Below are 21,766 nucleotides of genomic sequence, written 5' to 3'. Positions count from 1 at the left end.
CAATATGTACACACACTGCCCACTGGAAATCACATTACTAAAAATGTAAAATCGATATCTGCTTGCCATCCACAGCAAGTCTCCAGATATGTATCTGTCGTTGGTTGTTGCAAACATGTTTTTTACCCCATTGGGATTGTGACTGGAGCAGTCTGCCCCTGTATTTCCCACATCGAGTCTCTTTCACTGTTGCTCTGCCTGTTTTCTAATGGTGGGGAGGTCCCATTTTTAGGGATTAGATTAAAAACTTGTTTGAAATTGAATAAGACGCATGTGACCAGATGTACTGAAGGGCTTTTACAGTTTTATGTCCCCTGGGAAAATTCTTAGTACATCTGCCCCCATGGTTTCTTATTCAACAGAGTTTTTTAAAAATGTTTCCAAAGTGGGAAAAATCATTTTTGAATTAAGGTTTGTGGAGTGCCATGCTACTGCCCAATTGACAAAAAAAACATTTCTAGGGCTCTAGGTGGACAAATGGTGAGGCAGCCAAATAAACCCAGCATTTCTCTTGAAGAAAGTATATAATATATTTGTCTTGAAGATATGTGTAACATCAGACAAAATACACACATCCTTGCTATGTAGGAGCTAGCAAAGCTCTGCCTAACATTCAGAGCACAGCCCTCAATGTGAATTGGTTTTGTCCATCTTTTACAGGCAAACCCTTTTTGCCAGTGCGGACACGGCTTACGTTTTAGCGTATTCCATTATAATGCTGACAACGGATCTGCACAGTCCCCAGGTAAGAACGGCACTTCAGTTACTCTGCCACACTATTGTTCTTTGCATGTGAGCTTTTTGATTTGAATCTAATAAAATATTCCCCATCATACTCCCAATAGGTAAAGAATAAAATGACAAAAGAGCAATATATAAAAATGAACAGAGGAATCAATGACAGCAAAGATCTGCCCGAGGAGTACCTATCATCCATCTTTGATGAAATAGAAGGGAAGAAAATTGCAATGAAGGAAACAAAAGAATATACAATTACAGCCAAATCTACAAAGCATAGTAAGGCTTGCTCAAAAGAAGAAGAATTTGATGATTCAATAAATAATGCAGGGCAATTCTGACTTATTAGCCAAGGAAGTTTGAATGTACATTTTCAATGGATTTATTTTTTGCTTTATTTCTTAAACACAACTAATTGTTAGCGTCTTGGCGTAAGGGAAGCTGCTTGTGCATGCACAGGCGTAGCACTCACGCTTTTAGTAAAATGTCCATGGAATGTTCTGATAGAACATAAGAAGTTTGGGGTTTCACAGACAGTGAAAAGAAGTTTTACTTGCTTAGGAAAAACTTAAACCCAAATAATAGAGACTTATGATGGTAGTATTTCCTTGCAGCACCCAGGCTGTTGAAGTGTAATTCCCTGTATGTACCCGGATCAGTCCAGACAGCTTGGTTTTGTCTCCCTTCCAGCAGATGGAGACAGAGAAAAACTTGTAAAGCATCCCCTCCTAACCTGGTGTGCTGCCTGCATCTCCTCGGTACTTCTCTGTCTCCAGCAGATGGAGGTGGTGCAAAATCTGTGGTCTGCACTTTGGTTGGGGTGTAGACAGTTCTCCTTTAAAAAAAAAAAAATAAAATAAAATAAAATAAATAATAATAAGATTTTAGAAAGAGTAGTTAATTAAGCTAAGTACCAGGAAAGTTGGAGGAAAAAAAAATACCATATCAAGCAGAGAAGCCTCCCAGGGGGCCGGCAGGTGTCAGTGGGACTATCCACCCTGGTTGTAGGCATTTAGGAGCTGGAGTTGGTGATCCCGCGAGGCCTCTTTGACTGTAAGGCAGAGGGGGGATTACTGGTAGTCCGGTCCCTCCCCCCTCCTCAGTCCCGGTCAGATTGAAGCAAAAAAAGGAACCTTTCTTGTCTTCTTTTGGTTTCAGGCTGCCACGCGTTTTTTGCTTTCAGAGTCGTCCCGAGTGTTGTAGGGCAAGGTGCTTTCCTGCGGGAGCGCAGGGGATGCAGGGCGCACGTTTCTGTTGGCTGCTGCCGCGCTCACGCACCATTTTCTGCTCCTTACCTGGCTCTTCAATGCCGCGACCGTCTAGATGTACGGCCTGCGGGGAGTCCAACTCGTGGCTCTCCCACTCAGGCCTGTGTATTCGGTGCCTTCCCGGCGGGCGCCTTGGAGTTGCTGCCTCGCTCTCGCAAGAGACAGACTATTTCGAGCAGCCAGGCCGATCCATTCCTGCTCAGCATGGGAACGGCAGCCATTTTGAATACTTTCGCCGAGGCACAGGCAAGAGCCTTGGGGAGAGGGGATCTCCCTCCCAATCTCTCTCTCCTGCCCCGGCAGCCCTGAGGGACCGGCAGGAGCGGTTCAGGGAGGGCTCGGATGGAGATCACAATCCCCTGCCATCGAAGGGGCTGGGGGCCTGAAGCCTTTTCACTGGACTTGGTGCTTTTAATGCACAAAGCCTTTCTGGCCACCCAGGCTCATCAAAGGGGGACTTTGGTGCAGGGGCGACCTGAGAGGCCCCCAAGCAAGGTCCCAAGGAGGCAAGAGACCCAGGGCTCTTTGTGCGTTAAAAAGCTGCGCAGCTCCGAGCGTGCTGGTCCAGCCAACGCCTTGGTAACTCCAGCACCCTTCTCAGGAGGCGATCTGGAGGACGACTCCAACAAGGCGGAGGGTGAAGATCCAAGAGTGGTTTACCTTTGTCACAAAGAGGAATTGGACCCTCTTATCCCGAGGGTCCTGGTGGAGCTCGGGGTGGAGCTTCCTCATGAAGTGCTGCCCCAGGGTTCAGTAAATCCAGTCCTTGCAGGAATGAGGGGTCCATCTAGGACTTTTCCTCTTCATCCCATGCTCCAGCAGTTAATGACATAGGAGTAGGACGTCCCTGAGGCAGGTCTCAGAGTGAGGCGAGTAATGGAGAAATTGTATCCATTGCCTGAAGAGGTCTTAGAACTCTTGCGCTTTCCCAAGGTGGACGCTTCAGTATCGGCGGTCACTAAAAGGACTACAATACCAGTGGCTGGAGCAGCGGCACTGAAGGACCTTCAATATAGAAAGCTTGAAGTGCTGCTGAAGAGGAGTTTTTAGGTTTCTGCCCTGGGAATTTCGGCGGCTTTATGCAGTAGCTTTATTATCCGAGCAAGCTTACGCTGGGTCCAACAGTTAACTTCTCAAGAGCTTCCGCCTCAAGAGGTGGTGCAGGCAGAGCGTCTGGAGGCTGCGGTGGCATATGGCGCGGATGCCTTATATGACCTCCTACGGACTTCCTCTAGGACGATGGTGTCCGCAGTCTCGGTCAGAAGACTCCTCTGGTTACGCAATTGGGCTGCTGATGCTTCTTCTGAGGCCCAGTTGAGCTCTCTGCCTTTCATGGGAAAATTCCTATCTGGAGAGGATTTGGAGCAACTGATCAAGTTACTGGGTGAAAACAAGGTGCACAGACTCCCAGAGGATAGGCCCAGACCCTCTCGGAGGTTTACTGCTTCTCGTGCCCGGTTTCGGGGCCAAAGAAGGTTCTGACAGAGTAGGGCACCGGTGGCGCCCCAGTGTCAGCCCCAGGACCATGGCCTCATTCCTTTCGTGGCCACCGGCCCGCCAGAGAGGGGGTTGGGTCCGCGCAGCAGGGATCCAAGTCCACTCAATGAGATACGGTCAGCCCATTCCTCGGGTCCCCAGGTGGGAGGATGGCTGTCCAGCTTTTATGAGGAATGGGTCAAAATAACCTCCGACCAATGGGTTCTAGAGGTGCTAAGACACGGCTACGTGTTGGAATTTGCTCGGCCAATCTGAGACTTATTTCTAGTCTCCCCTTGCGGATCCCGCACAATGGGGCGTTCAGTACAACAGACTCTCGACCGGCTATTGGCCCTGGGGGCCATAGTACCAGTCCTTCCAGCAGAGTGTGCAAAGGGATGCTATTCCATTTATTTCATCGTCCCCAAGAAGGAGCGGTCTTTTTGGCCGATTCTCGACTTAAAGAAGGTGAAAAAAGCCCTCAAGATTCCACGATTCCAGATGGAGACCTTGTGCTCTGTCATAGCAGCAGTCCGTAGGGGTAAGTTTTTGGCTTCCTGGATTTGACCGAGGCATATCTGCACACAGCCATTCACAGGGATCACCAAAGGTTCCTTCGATTCAAGACCCTCTGTAACCATTTCCAGTTTTGTGCCCTGTTGTTCGGTTTGGCGACGGCGCCTCGCACTTTCACCAAGGTCATGCTGGTAGTCGCAGCAGCTCTTCGGAAAGAGGGGAGTGCTCATCCGGGTGAAGTTGAAGCTACTTTGCGAGGCAGTGATCAGCAGGGTTGTGGGTCTCCTAGAGTCTCTGGGATGGGTGGTCTATCATGTGAAGAGCAATCTTTATCCGTCCCAGGTTCTGGACTTCTTGGGAGCTCGCTTCGATACCCGGATGGGGAAGGTATTCCTCCAAGTGGATCGGATCTCCAAGTTGATGCAGCAAATCCGCTGGCTGTTGTCTCTTCCTCTGCCCAAGGTATGGGAATACTTGCAGGTCCTTGGTTCCATGGCCTCAACTCTGGAGTTGGTCCCTTGGGCGTTTGCTCGTATGAGACTGTTACAGAAGAGCGTTGCTTTCTCGTTAGGATCCGAAGTTGGAGGAGTTCCAAATCCCGTTACCACTCACAGAGTCTGCCAGATCCAGTCTTGGCTGGTGGCTGATTCTAGAACATCTGAGACGCGGCGTGGATCTCGAGGTTCCCCAGTGGGTGGTAGTCACCACGGACGCCAACCTCTCCGGTTGGGGGGCCGTTTGCCAATCCCAGGCAGTCCAAGGTCTCTGGACACCAGAAGAGAGCCAATGGTCCATCAATCGCCTAGAAACGAGAGCAGTTTGTTTAGTGCTGCAGCTCTTCCTCCTGATGGTGCACAGTCGGGTGGTTCAGGTCCTGTCCAACAATGCAACCACAGTGGCTTACATCAACCACCAGGGCGGCACCAAAAGCCAGCCAATGGCTGCAGAAGCGGAGCAACTCATGGATTGGGCGGAAAAGCGTCTCTCCATTCTGGCAGCATCGCACATTGCGGGCACAGACAACGTGCAAGCCGATTACTTGAGTCGATAACGCATCGATCCCGGAGAGTGGGAACTCTCCGAAGAGGCGATGGACCTCATCATTCGCAGGTGGGGAGTTCCTCATCTGGATTTGATGGCAGAAGGGAGCACGGAGCGGAAGTGGTAGATGCTTTGGTTCTTCAGTGGCCAGACATGGAGCTTCTCTGTTTTTCCGCCGTGGCCTCTCATCGGGAAAATTCTCCGTCACATAAAGGTTCACCCAGGCAGAATAATCCTGGTGGCTCTGGAATGACTGTGGCGCCCGTGGTTCGCGGACCTAGTCAATCTCACAGTGGACGGTCCCCTGAGGTTGGGTCATCTTCCTCCTCTTCTTCGTCAAAGCCCTATATTTTTCGATCAGGCGGATCGCTTTTGTCTAGCGGCTTGGCTTTTGAAAGGAGGTGAGTGAGAAAGAAGGGTTATCAGGAGGATGTTATTACTACCCTTCTACAAGCGCGCAAACCTTCTACCTCTTTGACGTGTGTTCGAGGTATGGTGCAAGGAGCAGGGAGTCTTCCTCGCCACACTTCGGTGCCGTAGATTCTTGCATTTTTGCAGAAAGGCTTAGCTAAAGGCTTGTCCTTTAATTCCCTTCGAGCTCAAGTGGCAGCCTTGGGATGTCTTTTGGGAAAGCTGGATGGTAGTTCTCTCGCGTCCCAAATGGATGTCGTCCGTTTTTTGCATGGGGCGAAGCATTTGAATCCTCCGATCCGGTCAGTCTGTCCGTCTTGGAACCTGAGTTTGGTGCTTAAGGCCTTGTGTGACGCTCCTTTTAAGCCTCTTAAATGGACTACCTTAAAGGACCTCACTCTTAAGACTATGTTTTTGGTAGCCATTTGCTCGGCACGCAGAATATCTGAACTTCAAGCCCTTTCTTGTAGGGAATCCTTTTTATGTATTTTGGATTCGGGAGTCTCATCGTTCCATTTGAATCAGTCTGTGGAACTTCCTGTCTTTTCTCACGTCGATTCAGAGACACTGCATACTAAGGAATTGAAGCGTTTGGATGTCAGGAGGGCTCTCCTGCACTATTTGGAGGTCACAAATTCTTTCCTGGTTTCAGATCATTTGTTTGTATTGTGGAATGGAGCTTGGAAAGGTCAACAAGCGTCCAAGATGACTGTAGCCCGATGGTTAAAAGAAGCTATCTCGTCGGCTTACTTGTGTCGGGGCCGGCCTATTCCTGAGGGATTGAAAGCTCATTCGCTATGCTCTCAGGCCGCCTCTTGGGCTGAATGTCAGCTAGTGTCATCGCAAGAAATTTGTAGGGCAGCAATCTGGAAAACATTGCATACTTTTGCTCGTCACTACCGTTTGGACGTTCAGACTCCAGGGGATGGTAGTTTCGGCAGTGGTGTTCTTCAGGCGGGGCTTTCTACGTCCCACCCAGAATAGGGAAGCTTTGGTACATCCCAGCTGTCTGGACTGATCCAGGTACATACAGGGAAAGGAAAATTAATTCTTACCTGATCATTTTCGTTCCTGTAGTACTACAGATCAGTCCAGACGCCCTCCCTTGGGAGAGAGTCTGCTTTGATGTTGAAGTTTTTGCTGAAGAAGCCAAAAGAAGGCTACAAGGTTATTCTGTGTTATTGTTCAATTTGACAGTTCTTTGGTTGGTTTTTTGCTCGATCTGCAATTTTTGATGCAATTTTTTGCCACTTTCCTACTTGTTATCTGCTTTGATAGTGATTATACTGAGGAGATGCAGGCAGCACACCAGGTTAGGAGGGGGGTGCTTTACAAGTTTTCCTCTGTCTCCATCTACTGGAAGGGAGGAAAAACCCAGCTGTCTGGACTGATCGGTAGTACTACAGGAACGAAAATTATCAGGTAAGAACTAATTTTCCTTTATTTGAAGTCTCTCTATACAAATTAAAATAAGAATTGTGCAGTGGTTTTGATCTAAGTTCTGGGTTGTTCTGTTGCATTTTTGGAGAGTATAGGAAGTGCCATCCTGTTTCAGACCAATAGTCCATTGAACCCAGCATCCTGTCTCTGACAGTGGCCAGTCCACTTGGAAGTACCCCAGCAGATCCTAAAAGGAAAAGCATTCCCTCTTCACTCCCAGCAGTAAGAAATGGTGTTCCTCAGGCCTACCTGGCTAATGGTCATCAATGGATCTGTCTTCCAGAACCTTATCCAAACCTTTCTTTTAAATCCATCTGTCCTAGACTACATCCTCTGTTAACACATTCCCCAACTGAATTGTGTGTAGATGTAAAAAAAAAAAAAGAAGAATACTTTTTCAATTTACTACCTGTTAGTTTCATTCTGTGTTCCCTTAGCCCTGGTACTATTTGAAAGGGTAAATAATTGTTCTGTTTACCTGTTCTAAGCACTCCGTGATTTTATAAACTGCCTTCATATCCCCTCTCTTGTCTCTCATGCTTGCAAGTGTACCTGGCAAGCAGAGTGGCGGGCTGCATGCAAGGGCAGTTCTAAAACTGGTTACCTCCTAGCACCAATCAGATTACAGCACTCTTAAATGGTAGCCTAGGCTAAAGGCTCTGCATCCATTTCCTACACTCCACCACTCTCTTGTAAAATGAAAGGGTTATTTAAAAATATTTTGGTTGTGAACTGAGTGTGTTTCGGTGACAGTTATTGCTAATGTGAGTGAGCTGATTCGCACGTGCATATTAACTTGCGGCTTTTTAACTTGCAGCAATGTTTGTGGCATTAGATTTGGCATGATTTAATTTGCTATTGCCACAATTATGAAATAAGCAACATGATTAAAATACAGCTGAATAGCCAACCTTTTAGTATGCTGCAGACGCATTGTCAACCCAGGACTTCCCGTTGATGCCACAGCAGAGACTCATCCTCTAGTACCTGCCCAACGAAAGTCTTCCTTTCTGCAAATCCCTCTAACACCACTGCTGTTCGCTTGCTACGTAACTATGTATGATTTTATACCTAATTCATCCACTTCTTTATTTCTATCCTAGGTACCTCACTTCTTATCTATTTATTTGCAAGCTAGCACATATCTGTATATCTTATCTTTATGTATACATTACTTAGGTACTCTGTAATCTGCCTTGGGCCTTCATTTAGGAAAAGGCAGAATGCCAAGTGTTTGTAAATAGGTAAATATGCGCCGAAAGATCACTGTGCCGTCCAATCAATTCACAGAGTATAAGAGCAAGCGTTTGTTAAAGGCTTCACAAATTCGTAAAATTGAGAGCATAGTCAATTTTACAAGTTAATGACTTTGTGAAGCCTTTAATAAATGCTTGCTCTTGAACTTTGCGAATTGATTGGACAGCACTTTGATCTTTTAGTGCATATTTATTTGTTGGATATCTGTCTGTGGATGTGCGCTGACTCACTTCACTCATTGGATATTGAATAATTAAATAAAAACATAAGAAATGCTATACTGGGTCGGACCAAAGAGCCATCAAGCTCAGCATCTTGTTACCGACAGCGGCCAGTCCAGGTCACAAGTACATTGCAGGATCCCAAAGAATAAATTCAATACTTGCTTATAACCAGGGGAAAGCTATGGCTTTCCCAAGTTTATGAGGCTAATAATGGTTATGGAATTTTCCTCCAGGAGCTTGTCTAAACTCTTTTTAAATCCAGCTAAGCTAACTTATCTCACCACATCCTCCGGCAACAAATTCCATAGTCTGTGTGTGCTGAATGAAAAAAAAAGACTTTCTCTGATTGTTTTAAATGTGCTCCTGTTAGATTCTTGCAGTGTCCCCTAGTCCTAGTTTTATTGGAAAGGGTAAATAACTATTCCTGTTTACCTTTTCCACCTCACTCATGATTTTGTAGATCTATATCCTATCTTCTCTCAGCCTTCTTCTCCAGGCTGAAAAATATTAACTAGTTTAACCTTTTTTTTTCTCTGTACTTTTTCTAGTTCCACTATCTTTTTTTTTGAGATGAGGGCAAACAGAACTACATACAGTAGTCAATGCAGTCGATACAGAGGCATTATGATATCTTCAGTTTTATTTTCCATTCCTTTGTATTTCATACCTAACATTCTAACTCCAAGGTCTTTTTCCTGGGTGATAGCCCCTAATATGCAACCCAGCAACATGTATCTATAGTTTTGGATTATTCTTCCCTATGTGCATCACCTTGCACTTGTCCACATTAAATTTAATATGCATTTAGATGCTCAGTTCCCCAGTCTTGCAAAGTCCTCTTGCAATTTCTCACAATCAGCTCATGATCTAATAACTTTGAATAATGCTGTCATCACTCCTTTGTCCAGATCATTTATAAGTATATTAAAAAGCATCAATCCTAGTACAGATGCCTGGAGCACTCCCCTAGTTACATTTCTCCATTGAGAGAAATGACCATTCAGTTCAGTTCTCTGTTTCCTGTCATTTGACCGGTTACTAATCCACAATAGGACACTGCCTCCTATCCCATGACTTTTAAACTTCCCGATGAGCCTCTGAGGGACTTTGTCAATTGCCTTCTGAAAAGCCAGATATACTATATTAGCTGGCTCACCTTTGTCAAAATATTTGTTCACCCTTCAAAAAAAAATCTTCACAGAGTTGTAAGGCAAGGCTTCCCTGTGCTAAATCTGTCTGTTCTGCCCATTAATTTGTGTGTATCCGGATGGCCAGTAATTCTCTTCTTCAAAATAGTTTCCACCATTTTCCCTGGCAAAAATGTAACTTGACAATTGTGCTTGGCTTTAAGGGGCTGAATTAATCTTGACGTGTCATTCCTTGTTTCTATCCCTCTAGATTGTGTGAATGTTTGTTTTTATATATCTATAGATATGTACATAGATATATCCAGCTAACTGCATTTCAGGACTTACTTAAACACAAGGGTTTTCCAGACCCTCGGAAATAATAAATGCAGTTAGCCCGATATATCTATGTTTTTAGGCAGACCTGATAGTTCCTCCAGCTTTTTTGGGCTTCCATCTTAAGCAAAACAGACCTCTAACATCTAAAATTGACTTCCAAACCCCTCCCACTCCCCATTTTATTTTCTTCCCAACTTGAGTCCAGCGATTGCAGGGTCAGTCCTTAGCTGGGGGCTATGCACCCAGGGCTCTTTGCAGAACCTTGCAGTTGTGGGCCATAAATTCGGTCAGTAGATGTCACTATTGAGTGAAGATTGGGGCTCGCTCTCCTCTAGGTCTCCTCAGTACCCCCAGCCAAATCAAACCCAGATCCCTCTGCATGGCAGTATGCAGCTGCACTACCACTTAGCCACTAGGCCGGCCCACTTTGATATGTGGTGATGAGAGTACATATAGCTCCTGTGGAATGTGTTCAGCCTCTTTCTTGCTATTTCCAAACACACAAATAGATTATACTCTACTGGGAACTACACCAATATAAATAGATGTTCAATTTCCTTTTTCCAGATTAACCCACAGTTCCTCCTCTGTACCTTGTAAGCCCTACAATTCTGTTGCTTTAATATTTTATATATATTTATATATTGCTGTACCTCAATCCTTCCTGAATAGATTGTAGCCCAGTATAACTATATCCTAGGTATGGTTTTCCATGTACCAAATCTCTGAGTCAGCCACTACATCTAAATCAGCTTCTTCAATGACTGCCTCTAGATCTGGGACTTTATTCTCCATACTATGAGCATTAGTGTACATAGCTTTCCAGATGTTGCCCTTTTTTCCCCTCATTTTTATACAAGTATTAACTCTAAAAGGCAAGTAAAATATTTATGTTCACCTATCCCTGACTATCCTATTGAGCATAAAAATGCATAGTCGGTATGATTTGCATTTTAATGTAAGAATGTCGGTATATAAAAATTATAAATAAATATAAATAAATAAATAGTCAGCCTGACGGTGGGTTCACATGCCCCAATAGCATTTGTTTGGCTACTTGAAATATTTTAGTGATGTCTTTGCAATAACCTGACTGAGTTGGTTCTGACAGCAGTAATATTCAGGCTTTTGTATCATCGTATGCTTTACTCGCAGATGTAGCCAGCGAGAAGCAGAGAAGGCTGTTGTACAACATGGAGATGGAGCAAATGGCTAAAACAGCCAAAGCTCTCATGGAGGCAGTAAGCCACGCCAAGGCTCCTTTCACCAGCGCAACTCACCTGGACCATGTCCGACCCATGTTCAAAGTGAGTGGTGGCAGATTTCCCCTGTGCATTTGCACGCTCACCGTGGGGGGAGGCAGGGTCAGTTCTGCCATTAGGGCAAAAAATGTTGCACTGGAGCCCTGCCAACTGAAAAAAGAGATGGAGCCAGACCAAAGAAATAAAGATTAAGCTGAAAGGGGGGGAGAGCAGCCCCAGGCTCCACTAGGCAAAGAAATAAAGACTTGAGTCAGGAGGCCAGAAAAGTGACACTGGGGGAGTTGCCCAGGCCCTGACATGCACAGATCAGGAGGGTTGGAACTGCTGAGGGGAACAATAAAGCTGGGGGGGATATTGAGGCACTGAGGGGAGGGATGATAAATACTTGGTGAGGGAGAGGGAAAATTACTGAAAATTGAAGGGAGAATAGTATGAACAGGGGGCAAAGAGAGAGAGAGGTAATGTGGGGAGGCTGGGTATTGGGTAGAAGGTGAGGAGAGAAAGGAAGATGCTGAAGAAAGGAGAGGCGCTGCTGCTGGTAGGCAGAAGTGCTGTGCCAGAGCCGCTGCCAGTAGGTAAGTCTGGGGAGGGCAGAGAGGGGGCCTAAGGCTGAAGGTACTGCCCATGTCGGGACTCTGGCTTGTGATGTCTCTGTAACATTTCTTGAATCAACCAATCAGCCAGATCCACATCAGAGCTTAAAATTACGCATGCTGCTTCAGTACTTTTCTTGTAGCGCACCTGCTAAATTAGAAAATGAAATCAGATAAGGTACACAAGGCTTATCTAGTCTGCCCATTCCTTTAAGAAAAGTGCCGCATTAAGAGAGAAAAAAAGATGTAGAGGATGTCCCTGCTACTTCTACATATTATTTCTATAGCACTACCAGACTGTCAGCACTGCAGAGAGATGCACAGTCCCATTCCTGTTCAGAGTGAGTCACCCACAGCCTAGCTTGAATTTCTGTACAGTGTGTCGGGCTTCCCAGAGAACTCAACATGAAGAACAGGCAGATATAATCCATACAGACTCTGCATGTGCATTCCTGTGTACGTGCAGACTTGTGCTGCCAAAAGTCTGCAAAACATCATGCACCCCTGGAAAACTGTGGCTGCACCCCGGGTCTGGTTTTGTCACCAAGAGCCGTGACTCACTATGAGTCTACCTATAGAAAAAATGATCCTTCGATTTATATCAGATGGATAGAAAACAATTCCTCCAGGTGAACTGCCGTGCCACTTGTTTAGACGATGCACTTTTCATAAGCTAAGAAAGCAAAACGAACCTTGACAATGTATGATTCTGGTTTATGGTTCCTATTTTCTAGCTTATATGGACTCCCTTATTGGCGGCATACAGTATTGGCCTTCAGAACTGTGACGACACTGAAGTTGCGTCTCTCTGTTTGGAAGGTATCCGGTGTGCTATCAGGATAGCTTGTATTTTTAGCATGCAGGTTTGTGTACATTCTGCTATTTTTGTCAGAGGCCTTTGTGGGCTTTTTCAGTTTCATACTGTAGATTGGTACATGTATTATGACTGAGAACTGATTTTGGGTTGGTTCCCTGCCTCACAACACTTCCACTAAAAGACAACCTGAACTATTGTGTTATAGAATTCTTTGTTTTGGGGATGGAATATAATTGTATCCATGTCGTTAGTAGATGTGTCAAATGATTAGTCTACTACTAATGATAATACTAATAATAATAATACTACTAATAATAATACTAATACTAATACTAATAATACTACTACTAATAATAATAATATACTAAATAATAAATAATATATAATATAAATAATAAATAATAATAATAATACTACTACTAATAATAATAATACTAATACTAATAATGATAATACTAATAATAATAAAATGATTAGCCTACCCTGATTAAGTACACTGACTTCCGCAAGTATCTTGCCTACACCTTGTATATTCCTGTAAATAGTCCGTTGCAGTTTTATTTATTGCTTTAATTCCTCCACCTCCTGCTCTTTGTATACTCCTCCTTGTTCGCCCTCCCTGTTCATTGTAATTTCTGCCTTTAAAGTTACATTGTAAACCGGTATGATGTATGCATACTAATACCGGTATATAAAAGTTTTTAAATAAATAAATAAATACTAGTCTGAATAAGAAACTTGGTATCAGAATGCTAAGAGTTCTGTCTTTCTTGCCTGCTATGGGCTGCAGACAGTATCAGCAAGCAGCACAAAAGCTCAGATTTTTTACCAAAGACCTTATAATGCTAACTACAGTCACATACAAAAATAGTATAAAAATACTTATCTTTATGTTAAAAAAAAAATATATATATATATATATATAAATTTGTAATGCTGTGCTCCCACTCTCAAATACCCGACACGGCCAATGTTTCAGCAAGCATGTTACCTTAATCAGGAGTCAGGTACATAAATCTCTAAAAAGAATTTTAAAAAGTTATAAAAAAATATAAGAATCGCCAACCACTATTTATTCAGAATTCAGACCCCTCTTAAATGACATGCAGTCATACAAATTTCAAAATATGGCAATGCACTAAAGAAATGCAAGCACTATCCCTATTTTTATAGGCTTGCATTTAACCAATAAGAAACCACAATGAATCAGCCATCAATAAAACGAGAGAAAACACTGGTAATAAACTCAATTAAAGAAACCCAGACCACTCAATTTCCTTAAGACCTTATGGCTGTATGATATGTAATCTGTATATCCACCTTTGTTCTTGGTGCAGCAAAGTAAATCAAAATCTCCTCAAGAGCGATAGCTAGGTTTCTCCAAAACAGAATTTCAGTTCTTCAAAAGAACGATGCGCTTGTAAGCAATGATGAACGAGAGAAGCTCGAGCAATGGAACTCCGATGCGCAGTAATCCTGGATTGGCCACTGTTGGAAACAGGATGCTGGGCTTGATGGACTCTTGGTCTGACCCAGTATGGCATGTTCTTATGTTCTGAAGTTTCCCCTTCGTCTTGCCTATCTACAGCAAACAAATTACACGGGCACCGTATAACATACACAATACCATTTGTCTCACAGGACGTTCTCCTCTGCAAGGCATGAGGCTGCAGGCTGGCAAAGGGAAAGCATCTCCCAGAAAGATTGATCACATACTGAACACCATCACAAGGGAAGTGCCCAGGGGTTTCTACATTTTTTTTTTTTAATTTTCTTTTTTAATCTCCAACAATGGATCCTCGCAAAATTCTGAATGCACAATAGCATCCCTGATATTCCTACCCCTACAGACATCAAAGCGTGGAAAGCTTTCAAAACTTTAGTACAACTGTAAGACTCGCCAGTGCTTCTGAATGATCCACTGGTATGAACTTAGATTGTAATCCCTCTGGGATAGGGAAATATCTACAGGGGTCATGATTTAAAACTCCAGGGAGGAAGACTCAGAACCAGTGTCAGGAAGTATTTCTTCACGGAGAGGGTGGTGGATGCCTGGGACACCCTTACAGAGGAAGTGGTGAAGACCAAAACTGTGAAGGATTTCAAAGGGGCTGTGGGATAAACACTGTGGATCCATAAAGTCTTGAGGATGTGAATGAAGAGACGAGGCATGGGGGTGGCTTGCAGGAATGACGGCTACTACCTGGTGATTAATACCTTTATTCAATAAATATACACATGGTTAATGCGACTCCAACATTGCTCTATGCTTCAACGGCAAGAGGAAATGTGGGAAAAAGGATTAGCATTCACAAATAAGCAGGGGAGTAGCTTGCTTGTTGCGGCGGTTATTACCCCCAAACCTAATAAGCCTGATACTTATCCAGCATAGCTCTCTGCTTCAGTGGCAGGGGGGGGAATGAAGAGGATTTACATTCAGACAACTACCAACAAGGACTGAATTGCATTGTCTTGGTAAACAAATACGCGTGGGAGTAGCTTGCTTGTTGCGGCGGTTACTACCCCGAACCAATTAAGCCTGATACTTCACTTTGAATACCTATAAGTGAGCCTTCCTTGGGGGATCCTGTTTTGTCAGGTCTTCGAGCTCCTCCTAGAACTTATCCTTTTCACCCGATGCTCTTACTGTTATGACTGTCGCTGCCCGACGTCTCCACTCTGCCCTCCTTACCTCTCTGGTGACTCCTTCCGCGGTTGACGGACATTTGGCTGCCGCGGCATCTGCCTGCCATCCTCTCCGGTGTCCCCGGTCCGGCTTGGGCGCTGCCTCCCGCCATGCTGTCCAGCTGCCTTAGGGCACGCGCTCCGCGTGGCCCTACTTAAATACTTTCTTTGGCGCGAACCTCAGGGGCATCCCCCTGTGATGACGTCACGCATTCAGGATACAAAAAGCCTACACTACTGCTAGCTAATCGAGTTAGCAATAGGTATTCGTCAGGAACTCCTTTCGGATGGGATTCACTCTCCGTACCTAGCTACTCTGCCTCTCCATTATTGGACTTACTCTATTTGTGGTACCCGCTCCTCTGGGGCCTCTCTCTTCTCTTTCAGGTCGCAGTCTGGAACCGGTACTCGCTCCTCGAGGGATCATGTTCCCGGACTCGCTGCCTGGACTTCACTTCTTCCTGGAAGATACCGCTGCCTACACCATCAGTGAGTTACCATCTATTTTTCTCAGAGCTGTTCCCTGAAACCAGGTACTCGCTCCTCGAGGGCCTGCCTCTACTCCAGCTCCTGTGTTCCTACCGAGAGAAACTGCCATGTGAGTACTCAACCAACGAGTCTCTATTCCAGAACCCTGCATTCTTCATTGTACTCACTATCTCAGTTTCTCTTCACTACAGCACAGCCATTGTGGGATTGCTGTTCTAGAGCCCTGAGGGACTACAAGCCCAGCCGGGCTTCATCTCTGCTCACTACTGCCCCCTCTGGTGGCTCCTCAATACTGTTAATAAAAGATCTATCTGTGTTGTGTGTCCTAAGCTGAGCCTGACCTGTGGCCCCTCATGGGACTCCCCCCCCCGTGGGCGTGGTCAGCAGCCACAGTGTCCAAGGGTCCACCCAAAACTTTACAAACAATAACACTTACAGCTCATGACCCAGGAATGGGATGCGCCGGAGGCTAGTCTGCGGGTCAGTAGGGCTATGGAAAAGCTTTACCCGCTTCCGGAGGAGTCGTTAGAGCTGCTTAAGATTCATAAGGTGGATGCGGCCATCTCAGCCATCACCAAGCACACCACGTTCCCGGTGACAGGAGCGGCAGCGCTTAAAGATCTCCAGGACAGAAAGCTGGAGGTTTTTCTCAAGATGTTTTTTGAGGTTTCAGCGCTCAACGTCAGAGCAGCTGATTGCAGTAGTCTCATGTAGAGGGCAACCCTTAGATGGGTGCAGCAATTGCTCATGGCTCAGGAACTGCCCCCGGCAGAGGTGGAGTGGATGGAGGCAGCAGTGACTTATACCACGGATGCTCTGTGTGATCTCATCCGTACCTCATCGTGCACGGTGGCCTCGGCGGTGTCGGCCAGGAGGCTTCTTTGGCTCCGTAATTGGTCCGCTGATGTCTCCTCCAAGTCTCAGTTGGGTTCTTTCCCGTTCAAAGGAAAGCTTTTATTTGGCGATGAGCTGGAACATCTGATTAAGTCCTTGGGGGACAATAAAGTGTACAAACTTCCAGAGGACAAGCCTAGAACCTCTAGGACCTTAGGCTCCTCTCGGGGTCGTTTTCGGGGATAGCGCCATTATCGTCCGGGTAGAGCTCCATCCTTTGCCCCTCGGCTGCCATCAACGAGGTCCCAGGCTTGGGCTCATTCCTTTTGTGGCCGGCCTGCTCAGTACGGGGTCTCTCAAGGATCCTCCGGCAACAAGTCTTCCCAATGAAGGTGCGCCAACCCACTCCTCCGTTCCGGAGATAGGAGGTCGTCTCTGTTTTTCAAGGAATGGGTCAAGATCACGTCGGATCAGTGGGTTCTAAACATCATAGAACACGGCTATGCTTTGGATTTTGCTCGCCCGCTAAGAGATCTTTTTTTGGGGTCCCCTTGTGGATCTCGAGCAAAGCAGCTGGTAGTGGACCAAACCCTGTCTCGGTTGAAAGCCCTGGGAGCCATTGTTCCAGTTCTGCTGGCTGAACGCCGGACCGGCAAATACTCCATGTATTTCATGGTTTCCAAGATGGAGGGCTCCTTCCGCCCCATATTAAACCTGAAGAAAGTGAACAAGGCGCTTCAGGTACCTCGTTGTCGCATGGAGACTTTGAGGTCAGTCGTTGCGGCCGCCAACAAAGGAGAATTTTTGGCCTCGCTGGATCTGACGGAGGCTTACCTTCACATAGGGATCCAGGAGCATCATTTATTTATTTATTTATTTATTTATTTATTTAACATTTCTTATATACCGATGACCGTTCGCACATCGCATCGGTTTACAGTGAACAAAAAACCATTGGGCATAGCCCTTACAAATAACCGATAATATAGTAACTAGGTAACATATAACAAATAGTTGGGAGAAGCCCTTACATGAAAAACAAGCCTCAAGGAGGAAATGCTAAGGGTATATGCTAAGGGATTGAGCTATAACAGAACCTATAAATAGATTATTGCACAGTACAGAATCATCAGGCAAAAGGCGTTCATACCAGGATATCAGAAAAAAAATTCGTAAGGGTCAATTAGGTAATGGGGGGTGAGATGGAGTAAGCTTGCTGGAAGAGCCAGGTTTTAAGTTTCTTTTTGAAGGCAGGGGTATAGGTCTCAATGCGAATATCATGTGGCAGTGAGTTCCAAATGGCTGGGCCGGCAAGGGAAAAAGCTCTGTTCATGGTGGAGGAGAGTTTAAAAGGTTTGATAGATTGTGCATGGAGTGTTCCTTGGAGTGCAGGGCGGGTGGGTCTCTTGGAAGTACGGGGTAAGAAGGGGGGGTTAATCCAATTGAGGTTGGAGTTAACTAGACTCTTGTGTATGATCGAGAGAGTTTTATAAAGAATTCGTGATTGTATAGGGAGCCAGTGTAATTGAATAAGTGTAGGGGTGATGTGATCTCTTTTCTTTGTGTTTGTCAATACCCGAGCGGCGGCATTTTGCAAGAGTTGGAGAGGTCTAGTGTGTATTGCAGGAATGCCAAGTAAGAGCGCATTACAATAGTCAATCTTCGATAAAATAATAGCTTGGAGGACAGTACGGAAATCATTGAAATGTAGTAAGGGTCTGAGTTTCTTTATTGTTTGCAGTTTAAAGTAGCAATCCTTTAAGATGGATTTGATGAATGGTTTGAATGAGAGGTGATTATCAATAATGACTCCTAGGTTGCAGGTGTGTGATGGGAAGTTAGTGGCAGAGAAGGTAGGAGGGATGTCTGGGAGCGGTTGCTTATTGGATATGATTAAAAGCTCAGTTTTGTTTGAATTAAGAGCTAGATGCATGTCCTTTAGGAGTTGGTTGATAGAGGATAGACAGGATTCCCAGCTGTGTAGAGCGGTTTGGATGTTGTCTGAGAAAGGGAAGATGATTTGTACATCATCAGCATAAATAAAATGTTTGATGTGTAGATTAGTAAGAAGCATAGTGAGGGGAAGCATGTATATATTGAACAGAGTAGAAGAGAGAGAGGAGCCCTGGGGAACACCTTGGGGGAGACTGATGGGATCAGATTGGTTATTGTCCATAGTGACAGTGAAAGTACGATTTTGAAGATATGATTGAATCCAATCAATGGCTTTGCCAGTAATCCCAATATTTCTAAGTATGTTGAGTAGGACATCATGATTAACAGTGTCAAACGCAGCTGATATGTCAAGTAACGCAATAAGGTAGGATGACCCTGAGTCGGTTCCTTTGATAAGGGTATCGTGTAGGGAGAGGAGAAGTTTTTCAGTACTTAAGTGCTTCCTGAAACCATATTGGGTAGGAGGGAGGATGTTATTCTGCTCAAGGTGATCGGAAAGGCGTGAGTTCACTAGCTTTTCAATAACTTTAGCTAGGAGGGGTAGGTTGGACACTGGTCTGTAATTAGAGAGGATGGTGGGGGTCAAGGTTGGATTTTTTGAGTAGGGGTTTTACTATGGCTTGTTTCAGAAAGTCCGGGACAATGCCATGCTCTAGGGAGCAGTTAAGGATATTCGAGAGGGTTTCCTCTGTTCATGATCAGGGGCGAGCATTACCAGTTCCAAGCGCTTCCGTTCGGGTTAGCAACTGCTCCCCGCGTCTTCACCAAGGTGATGGTAGTGGTGGCAGCGGCTCTCAGGAGAGAAGGGATCTTGGTTCATCCCTATTTGGATGACTGGCTCATTCGAGGGGAGACTGAGGAGCTTTGCAAGTTAGCGTTTCGTTCGGTCTTGCAGTGTCTTCACTCGCTCGGATGGGTCGTCAATTTCTCCAAGAGCCAGTTGATCCTGTCCCAAGTGTTGGACTTCTTAGGAGCCCAGTTCGACACAGCTATCGGCAAAGTTTTCCTCCAGCAGGAGCGGATAGACAAGTTGACTGCTCAGATCTAGTGGCTGTTGACCTATCGATGCCCAAAGTGTGGGACTACTTGCAAGTTCTTGGCTCTATGGCATCTACTCTGGAATTGGTCCCCTGGGCCTTTGCAGAGAGCGTTGCTTTCCCACTGGGATGCCAAGTCGGAAAAGTTCCACTTACCCTTGCCGCTCATGGACCCTCCCAGAACCAGCCTAGAATGGTGGTTAGTTTCCAAACATTTACAACGCGGGGTGGATCTGGAGAACCCCCAGTGGGTAATTGTGATGACGGATGCCAGCCTCTCCGGTTGGGGAGCAGTTTGTCAATTACGGTCAGCACAAAGTGGTGTATAAATCGTTTGGAAACCAAAGCGGTCCACCTCGCACTGCGCACCTTTCTCCTGCTCGTCCAGCATCAGTCGGTACAAATTCTGTCCAACAATGCAACTACTGTAGATTACATCAATCGTCAAGGGGGCACAAGAAGTCGGCCGGGGAAGCGGATGAGCTGATGGTCTAGGCGGAACGCAATCGGACTCTATTGGCAGCATCACACATAGCCGGCATGGACAACATGCAGGTGGATTTTCTCAGTCACCAACAATTAGACCCCGGAGAATGGGAGCTGTCCGAGGAAGCAAAACAGTCCTGACTCATCGGTGGGGAGTGCCCCGGCTGGACTTGATGACAACTCTGCGGAACGTGAAGACGGCTCGTTTCTTCAGTCGCAGAAGGGAGCATGGGGCAGAAGGAGTAGATGCCCTGGTCCTTCCATGGCCCTGCGACGTTCTGTTCTACATTTTTCCCCCTTGGCTGTTAGTGGGCAAAGTCTTAAGAAGAATAGAGACCCACCCGGGGTCAGTAATCCTCGTGGCCCCGAAATGGCCATGGAGGCCGTGGTTCGCAGACCTGATCAACTTGGCGGTGGATGGCCCTTTGCATCTGTCATCTTCCGAATCTACTTTGGCAGGGTCCAGTATTTTTCGATCAGGCGGCTCGCTTCTGTCTAGCGGCTTAGCTTATGAAAGGAGACAGTTGAGGAAGAAGGGTTACCCGGATTTGGTTATTTCCACCCTCCTACGGGCATGCAAAACTTCCACTTCGCTCACATATGTTCGAGTCTGGAAGGTTTTCAATTCATGGTGTAGCGGGCTGAAAGTTTCGCCACGGCGAGCCACTATTGTGCAAATTCTAGCCTTCATATAAGCGGGATTGAGGAAAGATTTGGCATACAGCTCTCTTCGGGTGCAAGTAGCAGCTCTGGGTTCTTTAAAGGGGAAGGTTGATGGTACATCCCTTGCGACCCATCCGGATGAGTCACGTTTTTTAAGGGGTGCCAAGCATCTGAAACCTCCGGTTCGTCCAGACTGTCCTTCTTGGAGTCTGAATCTGGTTCTCCGGGGATTATGCGGTCCTCTGTTTGAACCCCTCAAGCGGGCCACATTAAAGGACTTAACACTCAAGGCTGTTTTCCTCTTGGTTATCTGTCAGCCAGGCGGATATCTGAGATTCAAGCGTTATCATGCAGAGAACCGTTCTTGCGGATTTCGGAGTCCGGGGTATCGCTTGGAACAGTACCTTCCTTTTTGCCGAAGGTCATGTCTGTGTTTCATTTGAATCAGTCAGTGGAGTTGCCAGCCTTTTTCAGATTTAGATCAGGACTCCCATCAGGCTCACGATTTGAGGAAATTGGATGTCTGGTGGGTCCTCCTTCGGTATTTGGAGGTGACTAATGATTTTTGATTGTCGGACCATCGTTTTGTCTTATGGACCGGTCCTAAGAAAGGACGTCAGGCATCTAAGGCTACCATTGCCCGATGGTTAAAGGAAGCTATAGCTTCGGCATACATATTTATTTATTTAGAGTTTTTCTATACCAGCATTCATGATACAATCACATCATGCTGGTTTACAAATAACAGGGGGTGTAATAACTTTGAACCTTGAACAAGTGAAGAGAATCAATGCAGTTACAATAAAACAAGGCTGTTCAACTGGGGGAAGAAGATACAGAGCTATAGTAACTTAACAGACAGCGGTATAATTATTTACAGTACAGATGAGGGGTACGGATGAGATCATACATATGTCACGGGCGGCCCGTGCCGGATGATCTAAAAGCTTATTCGATCAAAAATCAAGCAGCATCTTGGGCAGAAAGCCAGTGTGTTTCGCCGCAGGAGATTTGCCGAACAGCTACTTGGAAATCTTTACACACTTTTGCTAAGCATTACCGTTTGGATGTCCGAGCCCCGGATGTCGATTGTTTTGGCAGCAGTGT

At 45.7% G+C, this 21,766-nt stretch overlaps 1 protein-coding gene across 1 annotated transcript in view; it reads left to right on the top strand.

Moving 5' to 3' along the window:
* ARFGEF2 (ADP ribosylation factor guanine nucleotide exchange factor 2) overlaps window positions 1-21,766 on the top strand; it is a 165,821-nt gene that overhangs the window by 80,932 nt on the left and 63,123 nt on the right. Inside the window, exons 17-20 of the mRNA XM_029614493.1 lie at window positions 661-745; window positions 846-1,017; window positions 10,993-11,144; window positions 12,427-12,555. Coding sequence (XP_029470353.1) covers window positions 661-745; window positions 846-1,017; window positions 10,993-11,144; window positions 12,427-12,555 — 538 coding nt within the window. The remainder of the gene's footprint in view (window positions 1-660; window positions 746-845; window positions 1,018-10,992; window positions 11,145-12,426; window positions 12,556-21,766) is intronic.

This window comes from Rhinatrema bivittatum, chromosome 8, assembly GCF_901001135.1.
Source record: "Rhinatrema bivittatum chromosome 8, aRhiBiv1.1, whole genome shotgun sequence".
Taxonomy (NCBI): Eukaryota; Metazoa; Chordata; class Amphibia; order Gymnophiona; family Rhinatrematidae; genus Rhinatrema; species Rhinatrema bivittatum.
The sequence above is the reverse complement of the archived record's forward strand: the minus strand, read 5'-3'. Positions and strand labels throughout refer to the sequence as shown.